Below are 13570 nucleotides of genomic sequence, written 5' to 3' on the forward strand. Positions count from 1 at the left end.
GTGGAAGAGCAGTTGGTTAATAACCAAACTGAACTTCGTCCAGAAAATAAGTCTATTTTCTAAGAGTGTATTATTATTTTCTTTCCTTTTTTTTGCTTTCAGCAAGTGTAATGCTTGCTGTTTCAAAGTGCCAAGGATATTTGATGAATAAGAATAATCGCAATTACACTTCACAATTATTACAATTATTACGGCATAATGTCCCCTCATCAGCATCATCAAGTATGATTTTTCAGCCGCTATCTCCATCCTCGCATCCAACACCCACTCCCGTATTCTCCCAGCACTTGCGTGCCCCTTTTGTCCAACATTAACAAATCATCATCCGCAATTCTGAATATCTCATGTAAATTCAGTTAATCGGTTCCACTTTCAATCACAAATATAAAAACCAATATTAGTGTAGCCGTTAGTTATTAACAAATAACTGTATATTATGATTTTATTGATTAAATAACCTAAGATTTGAGTCGTTTCCAGGAAAACGTTCGGCAATGTTAATTATATTGTTGTATTCGTTATTTCTTTCCATTTTAAAGCATTAAATAAAATAACAGTGTCTTCTGTTTGTACTTTTATTAAAAAATGGATTATTTGTTTTTAATTCTACCGGTTTCGGTTCAATAGTAGAACCATCCTCAGGACCCTCGAATTACCTATTATAAAAAGATGCAGTTTGTTTTACACAATTTTGCTAAAAAATCTATTACAAATTAAAAATGTTTTATGTATTGAATTGGTAATCTATGTAAATTATATTATATGTTAAAAAGCGAAAGACTTACGTCAGTTTATTTTTAAAAAATCTCTTGCGATAGTTAACATGTTAAAAATTTTTCTTCAATTCACAAGAACTTGTGTTTTTTTACTTGTAGGGTATTAGCTGTTAAGTTCAAAATTAGTTTGATAGGAATATGTGTGCACGTGTTTTTCATTCTTGTTTGTGGTTAGAATGTGTGTTTGCAGGTTGCCTATATTACAATTATAAATTTTAAATTTAGAGAACATATTATTTTTATAATCTAAATCTAGGAGTGAAATTATTTGGACTATTTCATTCATATCGTTAACAGCCAATAAGAATTCGCGGTTTTCCGTCAATTGCGAGTATTTCAGCGGTTATTTGGCCGTAACCATGGAGAACGATAATACGAACCTTTGTATTATCGCTTGTTTGACATTTAATTAATTTCGAGACATCCATGCATGTTTCCATAACAATCAATGTAATTTATTAAAAAAATATTAAAATTTTAAAAATATGTATATTTTTTATTCATGAAATAGTCTAGCCATATACAACACGACAATCGAAAATACTCGAATCTCCACGTATTGCCCTAAAAAACACCACTCGACCTTCGGTCTCGTGGTGTATCAGGCAATACGTCTCGTATTATCGAGTATTTTCGATCGTCTTGTTGTATAATATATGATAATTTTTTAAAGGTTTTTAAGGAATGGGTAGGATATTTGTGATATAATAGGATATTGTTTTGGTAGCCAAGGACCCAGAATGTTGCGATGCTTAAACTGCTACCATGGTTTAAGATCCTCGTTCATCTGGGGGTTTTTTAGGAGGGGTGTATGGTACTTTCAAATATGTATATAGAGGTCTTTCAGTTGTTGTAATTTGGTCGTTTAAACACGTTATATTTGGATGGTTATGTTTGAACTTATTAATTTCGTAGTTTTCTAGGGTCTCAATAAGGTTATTTTTATTTATGCGGTGTATCAATTGGGAGTTTTTTATATCGTCGAATATGTGGTTTTCATTAAAGATAAGGTGTCTTCCGAAATTGGATCTTTTTTGATTTTTGTGTTCTTTAATTCTAGTCTTTAAAGATCTTCCTGTCTCTCCAATGTAGACTGCACCACATGTGTCGCACTCCAGTTTATATACTCCATTATCTTCCATTTTGTCTATTTTATCTTTGTTGTTTATAAGGATTTGTCGTATGGTGTTCTTATTTTTGGATGTGAGTGTGATATTATATCTTTTGAGGATCTTTTTTATTTTATTATTTATATTACCCTGGTATTCCAGTGTCCTGTAAATTTTGTTGTCATTTTCTTGTGGAGTGTTGAGTGTTGTTTGTCTATTACGATTGGTTTTGTTCTTCTGTTTATCAAACATTTTATCAATTATCTCAGTTCTGTATCCATTGTTTTGACCTATTTGTTTTATTATGTTAAGTTTCTTGCTCAATTCATTCTTGTGTAGGTTCGTGTTAAGGGCTCTATGAATATAAGCTCTGAATGCCGCCATTTTTTGTGTGTAATCATGTTGTGAATTTTGAGGAATGATTATATCTGTTTATGTAGGCTTTCTGTATATATTGTATTTTATTTTGTTTTTTGTTTTTTCTATTGTCACATCCAGGAAATTAATTTTGTTGTTTTCTTCTATTTCTACTGTAAATTGTATGTTTTTATGCAATGTATTTAGATAGGTGTGAAGATTGTCGATGTTGTTGTTGTTTTTTGTATTAATAAATACGATAATGTCGTCAACATATCGTTGCCATAAAATTATATTTTTCTTAAATGGATTGTTGTCATTCATAATTTTGTTATTCTCAATGTTATTTAAAAAAATATCTGCTAACAATCCACTAAGTGGCGAGCCCATTGGGAGACCTTCATTGTAGCAATAACATTGGTTATTAATTATGCAAAAATTCTGTTTAATGCATAGGTCGAATAGGTTGTATATGTTTTTGCTGTCTTCTTTATTTTCTATCTTTTCATCCAAAATGGTTTTCACTATTTCCAAGCCAACTTTGGAAGATAACAATAGATCGTTGAAAGTTGTTGAGGGGGCAATGATGTATTTAGGGATACTGGAGTTATCATTGAATAATAGCAAACTCTATAATTATATACATATCTCCCACGTGTTAGGAATTATGTTGGAAGATGTTAAAGCAGCTGATGTGAATTGCTGTATGCTATTTTTGTCGAAGGTCAAACCCTATTGAATCATATCAGAAACGATGAATATAGAGAGATTACAACAAAAAACTGTTGTTAAGAACTTACATTCCCTTTGATGGAAATTAATTATAATATAATACCACTATTTTAAGGTTATAACAATTGCTAAACTTTTCCAAGTCGCCTCCCAGCCGGGAGTCTACTTGTAAATTTCTAATTTTCTCTAAACAATTGTAAAAAATTCTCTTCCAAATATGTACTTTTGTATTACAACACTCAATAAGTAGTGAATTAATACAATTGAACTAGGACGGAAACACTGATAATTTATTTAATTATGTTTATGTTTATTTTTTAAATACAAATAATAATAATAAAATTCTACATAATGTCAATCACAATTTTCTTATCATTAGAGTAATATCGTCACTTCATGTACGTAAAATATTTAAAACCCCACGGAGATATATGGAGTGTCTTTAATAATAAATTATAAAAAAGAAATTCATTTACTCATATTTTATGTAGACAATCTTGATATGCAAATATCCATTGAGTCAGGATCGTTGTCGGATGCTGGATGCTATCTTATCACGCATATTGGAGATAACAGATAATTCAATAATAAACTGTAGATTATTGTGTTAATTCGAAGTAAAACATATATTTTTTGCTGATTTTTTTTGAATAAATTGGTGTAAATACACAATCACCTTGAATATTCGTTTAAATTTTTACATTAAAATTTAAAAATGAGGGTCATTGCAACTTTTTCAATTCTTTTCTTCCATATTAACCACTTATTTGGTTCAAAAAGCGTTTCTTCAGGTTCTAGTGATGTAACTATGGTGAGTGCCCTCTTATTAATTAAACTAAAACTAGAACTAACACTAGCACTATCACTAGAACTAAAAAGTGACTTGGAACTTGTTTCTGAAGAAGACTGCAACATGGCATCTGCCGAACACTTCTTTAAAAGACGCACGGCTTAACCCGAGTTGTAGATCTAGTTTTAGTTTAATTATTACAGGCTTTGAAAGCCTTCGTACTTATGTCCTTTTATTATTTCTTTTTTTATTTTGTTATTGTTTCAATAACTATCTAATAATAAATGTATCTGTTTAGATTCACCCTTCTCAATATGGATATATTCATAGTCGGAATTTCATGAATTCTAGTAAGTTATATGACGAATCCGTATTAAAACCAATCATATTAAGCATATTATAGGTCTTACGGTAAAGATTTTGCCAGCTTTTATAAGAGGTATGTGTGGAACTCATTTTACCCATCTCTCTTATTGTGAGACATATTCAAATAACTTTATAGCATTTATTTATTGTTTACAGTAACAGATAAAATGAATGAATCACCTCAAGCTATAAAAAAATTACCTAGATGCGGGTCCAATAATTCACGATTGAAAAGATATGCTCTTGAAGGTAATATTAATTTAATTTCTATCAATTAAATCCACAATTTCAATTTGTGTTAGGAAGCATGTGGAACAAGACAGATTTAACTTATAGAATATCAAAATATTCATCAAAACTTAGTATAAATGATGTGGAGTACGAATTAGATAGGGCATTTGCTGTTTGGTCCGAATATACAGATCTGACATTTAAGCAAATAAGAATTGGCCCGGTCAACATTGAGATCAGATTCGAGGAGGGAGATCATGGTGATGGCGCTCCTTTCGACGGTCCTGGAGCAACTCTGGCTCACTCCTACTTTCCAGTAAACAGCAAACAATCTTTTTATGAACTTAAACAAAAATAAATTTGTTTTTAATATCCAGAAATTTGGAGGTGGTATTCACTTTGATGATTCTGAAAGTTGGACCGTAAACACATACAGCGGGTACAATTTCTTTCAAGTAGCGGTCCACCAAATCGGGCATAATTTAGGTTTAATTCACTCGGATGTAAAAGAAGCTGTAATGTATCCGTTTTATCAAGCTTATCAACCTTATTTCAAGTTACATTCGGACGATATCAATGGCATACAAAGACTATATGGGAAGAAAACAATCGGGACCACTACGTTTCAGGCCGACAAAAACAACGATGAAGAAATATCGTCGAATACTTCTTCCGAAGAACAATCTGCAGATACAACGCCTTTGAATACTAATCGAAGAGAAATATATTCAACCGATTTTTCACACTCTGTCAATAAAGTCGAGAAAGAAACTCCATCGAATATTACTGATTTGAAAGCTTTTTCTTCAGCAAAATATTTTTGGTGTGTTGTTGGCTTGATTGTAATTTCTTTGCTGATATTCGTATTAATGTATATATGTTATGTCAAATGTAGTAAGAGAAAAGAAAAATCTTATGGCATGATAAACATATCCGCACCAAAAATGCCTTTACCGGTACCGGAAAGTCATCCGTTAACGAACTATCGTAGTCCTTCGCCAGAACATGTTTATGAAACCGTTATATATCCAAGCACACGTGAGTATAGTTTAGTTTATTTAATCGTAGTAATGTTTATTATTATTATTATACAGGCGATTATCAAAATGCAAGGCACAACAAATTAACAACAAGCACCTCAGATTATTTTCGCGGATATGAAAAACCACGTATGTTTCCAGTTTAGTAACATATAAAGCTGTTTGTTATTATTATAGTTTTAATTACTTTTATAAAAAATACATTCTTCTTAACCAACTTAAGGTTATTATTATTACAAAGCATTAATTCGTAATGTATATAATAACATAGGTGTCTTAAAATAATAGTAGATTTATATTAAAATATGTCTTAAATTAACCCTGCAACACTAAACATAAAATAATAATAAATAATAACCATACAATAATTATGTCGAGATGTTTGATAAATTGAAGAAACTTTAAACGGCTCGTAAAATATTCGATTTTGATAATAATAAATAAAGATCTTCTGGAAGCTGAATGTATCAAAAGTTTCATATTATAGGGATATCAGGGATCTGATATTTCAATATACGGAAGTTCTTTTTCCTTTGCTAATAAAGTATAGGATTCTACTAACCTGGACGGATTTGATCGATATTGCTGTTCGTTAGAAAGAACGTTGGGTGAATTGTGAAACATATGTGTATGTGGTTTTTTAGCGACAATTGGGGCTGTAAACGTTTGCGATCTTTGGTAATATCTAATGTTCTCGTAAACTAGCTAAAATGTCTTTAAAGCTTGATTTAAGAAAAAACGCGTTTACTGCCTCTTTGTTGCGGCGTTACATTTTAAGTCAATGTAATTACAGATCGTATTAACTAAATGAGTTACTCGTTCGTGAAATTGAGAAGGTGTTTTTGCCTCAAATTAACCAAATCTTGATTTAAACAATTTTCATCGCGTTGATCTCCGAAATTTTGAATAGCTACTACTTCTTCTGCTCTACCTTCTAATTTATTTAACATGCTATTAAGCAATAGAACATTCTGAAAATTACCTACATTTACTGTATCGCAAGCGTTTTTCTAACGGTCGTCCGCTAGGGCGCCACCTAACAATTAAAATGTAGACCTAAAACTAGAACTAACACTAGAAACTTTCGGGTTTTTCCTTGTGTCTATTAAGAAAAGGTTTGACGTTTCTTATGCCGTGTTGCAACCTTCTTCAGAAACTGGTTCCAAGTGACGAACTCGAAAATCGGGAACAATATACAGAGTGATTCAAAAAACCGCTGACAGACTTCTAGAGTAGATAATACATGACAAATTAAGATGAATAGTCTTAATATACATGGGGTTACAAATGCCTCCTTAACGAGATATAGCTTATATGATATGGTTTCTTTAAAATTAAACATTATCTGCAATAAAAAGCAGACAAATGATTTTTTTCTGTAAACTCATTTGTTAGATTTAATACAACCCTTTCGCCTAAATTTGTCTGTACTATACCATGTTCCGATTTTCCAGTATATATTTCAAATTTATGGCAGTACCCACTTTTATCGGCCAACATCCAAACTTTGTAGCCCCTTTTTACGGGCTTTTTGGGCATATATTGTTTTATAGAACTTCTGCCCTTGAATTTGATCATAGATTCGTCCAGAGCTAGTTCTTTTGTGGGTGCCATACATTTTGCAAAATTTTCTGAAATATCTCTTAGCAACGGTCGTACTTTGTACAATTTATCATAACCATCTTGGTTTTTTTTGGGCATCAAAGTATTATCATTCATATGCAAATTGGTAAGAAACCAACTGAACCTTTTTACAGTCATTAATTGACTTATGTAGGGATCATGAAGATCAGGAGCACTCGAGCACCAGTGGTCTCTATGGGTAGGTAGTGATTTTATTCCCATCAATAAATTTATCCCTACAAAACTCTTCATCTCTGAGAGATTAGTTGGTGAATATTTGCTTATACCTTGCTGGCAATATAAATTTGTTTGGAATACAAGGTTTTGAATTAAGTCGTCAGTGAAAAATAGTTGAAATAATTTGTACGGAGTCGGATCTTCCATATCTTTGATAAAATCTGGCACACCAGAATGGGAATTAAAACAAGGCGGATGAGTGATGGTTTCGGTTTTTGACCATTTTATTGGTGCATTTCTGATTGTTACCCATCTAGAATGTGGAATGTCGTCTTCAGAATCGAAACCACCATTATCGTCAGAACCCACTTTAGTATCTTCCACAATTTCTATCTCACAATCTTCATCATTATCTAGATCGCTATCATCATCTGAAATAATGGAACCCCGATCAGATGGTATTTCTGCTACCTCATCTAAACATCTCTTCATGTAATTCCTTTAGTCATATTGACAAGATTGAAGGGCAAAGACATAGCTTTCACTGGAAAAAAAAGTCACAAATGCTCTTTTGCAATTTAAACTTTTTAAAAAATAACGAAAATAATGTATAGAACAATAAAAATGTCAATCTTCAAAATCTTAAAATTTTCATGATAAAAGTCAAGATAGTTCTAAGTAAAGTTGTAAGGTGGTCTAAAATTTAAACCACCTTAAAAAAATCCTGAGTTATTTATTTACGACGAAAATATATGTAAATTCGTATTTTTTAATAATAATCAAACTATAAATGAACTAAATTACCAGTATTATACAACAAAAATGCGGAAATAACTTACCTTTTCAGAAATTCAGAAAGCACTTGGTACAAAAACATTTGAAAATGTGAGGTTATGTTATATGTTCACGTACCACTTTTAAATTCGATTTGTAGTTTGCCTACTATCCACTAGAGGACTCTACGCAGATGATTTTGTTATATTGTGTCGACTATGTTTGCGGCCATGAAATTTAATCTAGGTGGTCTAAAATTTGCACTACCGCCCTTATACGATGTTTTATTTGGTGGTTCAAATTTTAATCCACCGCCCCTGAAAGAGGTATAAGTCGGAAAACTAATTAATAATCAATTAAAGCTAATTACCAGCTAATTATTAACTAATTGCGTCGCGTCCGGTGTGAGGCGGGAGGAGGTCTTCGTGTTCACCTCCATCTTCCATGTTCTGCTAAGCTCCCAGCCATCCCCTCTGTTGACGTTATTTCTATGTCGGTAGATCTCTATGGCTTCTCTTGTCAGTCGCTGGTAATATATATCTGTCCTTGCCAGCACCTTTGTTCGAAGTCTATTCGGTGTCCCTCTGCATGGCAATGTTCCGCAACCGCCGACTGCTGGATCTTCTTCAACCTTACATCCCTTTCATGCTCCTTGATGCGGCACTCGACGTTACGTCCAGTTTGGCCAACGTAAACCTTCCCAAAACTACACGATAGTCGGTAGACTCCCGCTCCTTTTAATGGAGTTAGTTTGTCCTTGGCTATCGGGAGTGTATTCCGGATTTTGCTGACCGTCCCGTACAACACTATGGTGCCGTTCTTCTTGAGGTGTCTGACAATTCGTTCCGTTACACCTGAAACATAGGGAAGACAGATAAATCCAAAAGGTTTCGTACTTACCGTATCCTCCCTCTGCTTTCGTTGCTTGATGGCCCGGTTGATGTCCCTCGAAGTGTATGCGTTCTTCTGCAGTACGCCTCGTAGAAAGTGTTGCTCCTTCCTCAAGTTATCTCTTTCACATACTCTATAGATATATTTCTTAAATTATATGGGCATTTAACTTCTATGATGGAATTGTTGCTATGGATTACCCCATTTGGACTGGCTCCTAAAAAATAAAAGTTTCCTTGACCTACATATAAACCACATGGATCTACATGTAGGCCAGAAACATTTTGAAAAGCTTCTATTGCTGCGTTTTCATATTGACAACCATATTCGGTGGCTTTGTTTCCTCGAAAACTATTTCCTAATAGGCATTTTAAAAGATTGTTCGGTGGTGCTGATGCTTTTCTTTTGCACACTACTCCAAAACTTGAAGCTGTTAATCTATACAACCTTTCTTGTCTTCAACAAGGATTACTATATTGACCTCTAGTTCGTACTTCTATTATATCTGCTTCTTCTTTTGTTTCTTTCAATAAATTGAACATAACTTCTTTTCTTCTATGAATTTCTTCTTGTGGTGGTAATTCAACAACATCTCCAGAGTCGCTGGCCGCTTGTAGTGCAACTGGTCGGCCCTATTACGTTTTTTCCCTTACTGCGTCTTTCGCCGTTTCATCAACGTTTTATATTTTTGTTCACAACACTTTTCAGTGTAGTGTCCTAATTTCTTTCCCATATTTTCTGCAATTACTTTAAATAATGCTCACGACAATTGAAGAGAATTGCTACAATGTGACACCGTAGTTGGTAGGATCCCCCTAAAGAGAAATTGACCTGCAAAACTGAACATTAAAAAAGGAAAATAGTAATGATATTTACATACTCGTTTACCACCAATAAATTTATTTACTAAACTATTGAACTCCTCGGCGCTATTATTATTTTTATTCAGCAAACAGGATGAAGAATTAGATATAATTCGTTGCAAACAGTTGTTGATATCTGCTTCTAAACCGCATTCCTTTACGTTTGCAAATATATTATCTACGCCATTTACTTTATTACGAAAGTACAGGGCACAGTTTTGGTGATCTCCAAATATATGGGATTGAATAGTTGATAAATCTTTTTGAAATAATAAAAGTTTTTGTTCATATGGAATTTTGTCCATTTCTATATTAGGCAGATTTTTTTATAATTACCCAAAATCTTAATGCACTGTAGCTTTCTTCGAAGTTGTATTGGAACGAATCTTCCACTAGTGCTACACACTTTTTTAGAAAGTTCAACCAATTTATTACTAAAATTCCGTAATAAATGATTGATGCATTCTACTTTTTCTATTAAACATGTCCCGTAGGGTTTAATGGAATTTAACTTTTTTGTGACACTACTGTCCCCCGCGCCTATTAATTTTATATATTTCAGGCCATGTACACCCACGCTATTTTTAAATCCCTCAAAAATAATGCCCGATCCCATTACGGTGGACGGGCCAGACCAATTTTTAAAACATTTGTGTGTACGTCGGTTGGTAGAAGGTTCTGTGCAAATCCTGCAATATCTATTGCGTATTCCTATGTACAGAATTTTCTTTTGTTGCTTCTCCTATGATGACACTCACGCCTGATGCTACGTTATAATTCGTTCGATATGAACGCTTTGACCAGGCACCATCGGACACAACACTAACAAGAGCAACGCCGTGTTCATCTACATCACTCTTTCCTTTTGCAATGGCAACTTCCTCTTCTAAAGCGTCCTTTAATTGTTTTGAAACAACAGTTTCAACTACCTCTAATAAGTTTGTATGGATAGTGTTATACCGACGCTGCGTCATATGAGGAATATTTAACATAAAAAAAAAATCTTTCAGCTGGGAATATCCTGCACCAATTGACACTATTCCTGTTAGAATATGTGAAATATTAAAATATTTACGCACATTTGACATTTAATTGTAAAAATAGATTCATAACCAATTTGGCGTTCGGCTACAATGTCGCATAAATCTATCGTGCAATTAAAAGTGGGTGTGTGTTTAATATCTTTTATTTGCCTCCAAAATGATGCAATATTAATTATTCTTCTACCAGTAAAGTTTTGAAAGTGTACTGCTTGTGTTTATGGTTCTTCCATTCTGTAAAAACAGTCGTAGTATTGAATAATTTATCATTACAAAATTTTATCTGAATTCAGTTTTCGACACATGTTGTAAAGCACATATACGTTGAATTAAATACGTTTCCAAAAACTAAAGATATTTAGAAAAAAATTAATTCTTTTTAGAAAACCTTACAATATAATGTTTATTGCCTTTGATATTTACCGACTTTGAGATTAATTCATTAAAATTTTGGTAAATAATATATACATACCCTAAATCAACAGAAATCTCATCTAACGAACGGTCTGTGGTTACATTATCGGAGACAGTTTTTCTGCAAGTACGAATAAATAAAAAGAATTAAATAGTCGTATATATAAAACACCTCTTCTCAGTGGTAATTTGTTTTATTTTTTATAAAATTAAAACATTATTTCTTCGACGTTTCGAGCTTTATAATGCTCAATATCAAGAAATTATTATCCTCTTAGCGCAATCTTACATTGTAAATTTTATTCTAATGATATCACGTGTCGCTGACTGCAAAATTATCGATGGAATAAGTAAGTTATTATTATTATCGATAATAATTTCTTGATAATGAGCATTATAAAGCTCGAAACGTCGAAGAAATAATGTTTTAATTTTATAAAAAATAAAACAAATTACCACTGAGAAGAGGTGTTTTATATATGCGACTAAAAAAATTTGAATCTCAGTAAAACAAAAATTTCTATATTAAGAATTAAATATTTATACAGGGTGAGTCAAAAAGAATGGGAAATCCGAATACCGGAGATACTAGACCCCAAAATATGATGATTTGCCCGAAGCCGTAATACTAATATTTAAGAAACTGTGCGCAATTTCAAGTGTTCACATTGAGATTTCGTAAATGTCTCGGAGGGGTGAAAATTTTGAAAAGTTCCGGGAGTTCTGGCAGGAGTTCTGAATAGCAGCTCACGAGTTCTAAAAGATATTTTAATAAAGTTTTTAGATACGTGCATTCGTTTAATAGTTATTGCAAATTTTGTGATCTCGTTTTGTGAACTTAGCACCCCAAAAAGTCGATATCGATGTTTTTGCTTATTTTTGCGGAACTTTTAATAAAAATGGTAGAGAACTATAGAACTCAATGGGGTGCAATGGGAACTCAAGAGAAATTTGAAGTTTTAAAAAATGAGGTGCTAACTTCACAGACGTGATTTTGTTATCAATTTTATTCTTGGGGAATACATTTATTCCAAATTCTCTTCGGAGACCATTATTCTATTGGAACCAACTTCTTTCTGAGATGAGTTTCTTGTTTTCTATAAATTCTTGTTAGCGAGTATTTTTTTATGTGATCGATATTATTTTCATTACTTTCAAAGACTTTACGTTGAGCTCAACTCTACGGAGTCTAGGCGCGGATCTATATTAATTTCTTTTCTTTTGTATTTTGATTTTAATTTTTCTTTAAATCTCTTCAGGTCTCTCGCTAATATCAATGTTAGAGCAAGCGGGGCCTTAAATAATTTGTACCACTGAATAGTAGTCAATTCAACTTTATTGTTCCAATGAAGGCGTTTCAACAACAATGTGATAACGTTAGCGTACGGTGCTCTCTCAACGACTACTACGACTAATATCTCAAACGTGTTTTCTGAAGGAAAAATCGATACAAATAAAAATAGGGCAGTAACAGTTTCGGCCATCCTACTTTCATCGACGTCCTTGTCGTTACGTGGGCATATTTAGTAATTACAAACTGTTAGTTTTTAGCGACTAGCACTGGTTTTAGTCTGCCTACCGCCACAATACCCTCGTATAACCGCGCACTTAGGTGTTCTCCCTCAATGTCTTTAATTACGTATCTGTCCTTATCTAGCGATTTCACAACTTCATATGGGCCTCTGTACTTCGGTTCTAGCTTTCGACTGGTCCCTGTTGACGGGGCATCACGACGTACTACTAGATCACTTATCTTGAGTTTGCTTCTATTCTCTTCCAATAATCCTTCAGCCGGTCTTTCTTCTCTTTCTTTCGCTGAGTGCGATGATTTCTATTGTTAGAGGATTTTCGTTTAGACCCTTTGATTTAAACTTAAAAATCATTTCAGAGTGTGTTCATTTTGTCACACTGTGTTTAGCATTGTTTACTGCCTACTGAACCTCATACATCTTCAAACTCCAAACCTCACCACTTACGGTACTTGTACCTGTAGCTAAGCAAGAGATGATCATGCTGTTCACTCTTTCTACCTGTCCATTAGCTCGAGGAGAACCTGATCCTTGCAGTACTTCATGCAGTATTTCGTAAAAATCACACATTTCCTCAAAACTTTTCGAAGTAAATGCTGTACCTCTATTAGTGATTATTCGTTCTGGCTTTCCATAATGACAAATTACCTAGGGAAGTAATAATTCTCTTTTAACTTCGATAATGTTTTCTCGATAACAAGGTGGTTCATTCCTCAAGCGTAGTCTTCCTGATTTGCATCGATATACTCGACAATCTATCAACGTGAACTTATCATAGGTGGGTTTATCGCCTTGTTCCAATTTTTCTCTAATCTTCGCAATTTCATTACAATCCCTCTGCATTGCAGCAATCCAATT

At 33.2% G+C, this 13570-nt stretch overlaps 2 protein-coding genes across 2 annotated transcripts; one reads left to right on the plus strand and one right to left on the minus strand.

Moving 5' to 3' along the window:
• Positions 1-3604: 3604 nt before the first annotated feature.
• LOC111417845 (50 kDa hatching enzyme-like) lies at positions 3605-5601 on the plus strand. Its single transcript, XM_071200916.1, has 7 exons — positions 3605-3785; positions 4063-4114; positions 4168-4203; positions 4287-4379; positions 4433-4677; positions 4739-5399; positions 5456-5601. Exons 1-7 carry the CDS (start codon positions 3690-3692, stop codon positions 5545-5547), a joined length of 1275 nt encoding a protein of 424 aa, XP_071057017.1. The 5' UTR covers positions 3605-3689; the 3' UTR covers positions 5548-5601.
• A 184-nt stretch (positions 5602-5785) lies between these two features.
• On the minus strand, positions 5786-8286 carry LOC139432450 (piggyBac transposable element-derived protein 3-like). The gene is made up of 2 exons (XM_071200993.1): positions 8041-8286; positions 5786-7745 (listed from the first exon to the last, which is right to left on the minus strand). The coding sequence occupies exon 2, from the start codon at positions 7691-7693 to the stop codon at positions 6743-6745; it is 951 nt and encodes a 316-aa protein (XP_071057094.1). The 5' UTR covers positions 7694-7745; positions 8041-8286; the 3' UTR covers positions 5786-6742.
• Between the last annotated feature and the right edge of the window lie 5284 nt (positions 8287-13570).

The sequence above is a fragment of the Onthophagus taurus genome, unplaced genomic scaffold, assembly GCF_036711975.1.
Source record: "Onthophagus taurus isolate NC unplaced genomic scaffold, IU_Otau_3.0 ScKx7SY_15, whole genome shotgun sequence".
In the NCBI taxonomy this organism is placed as follows: domain Eukaryota; kingdom Metazoa; phylum Arthropoda; class Insecta; order Coleoptera; family Scarabaeidae; genus Onthophagus; species Onthophagus taurus.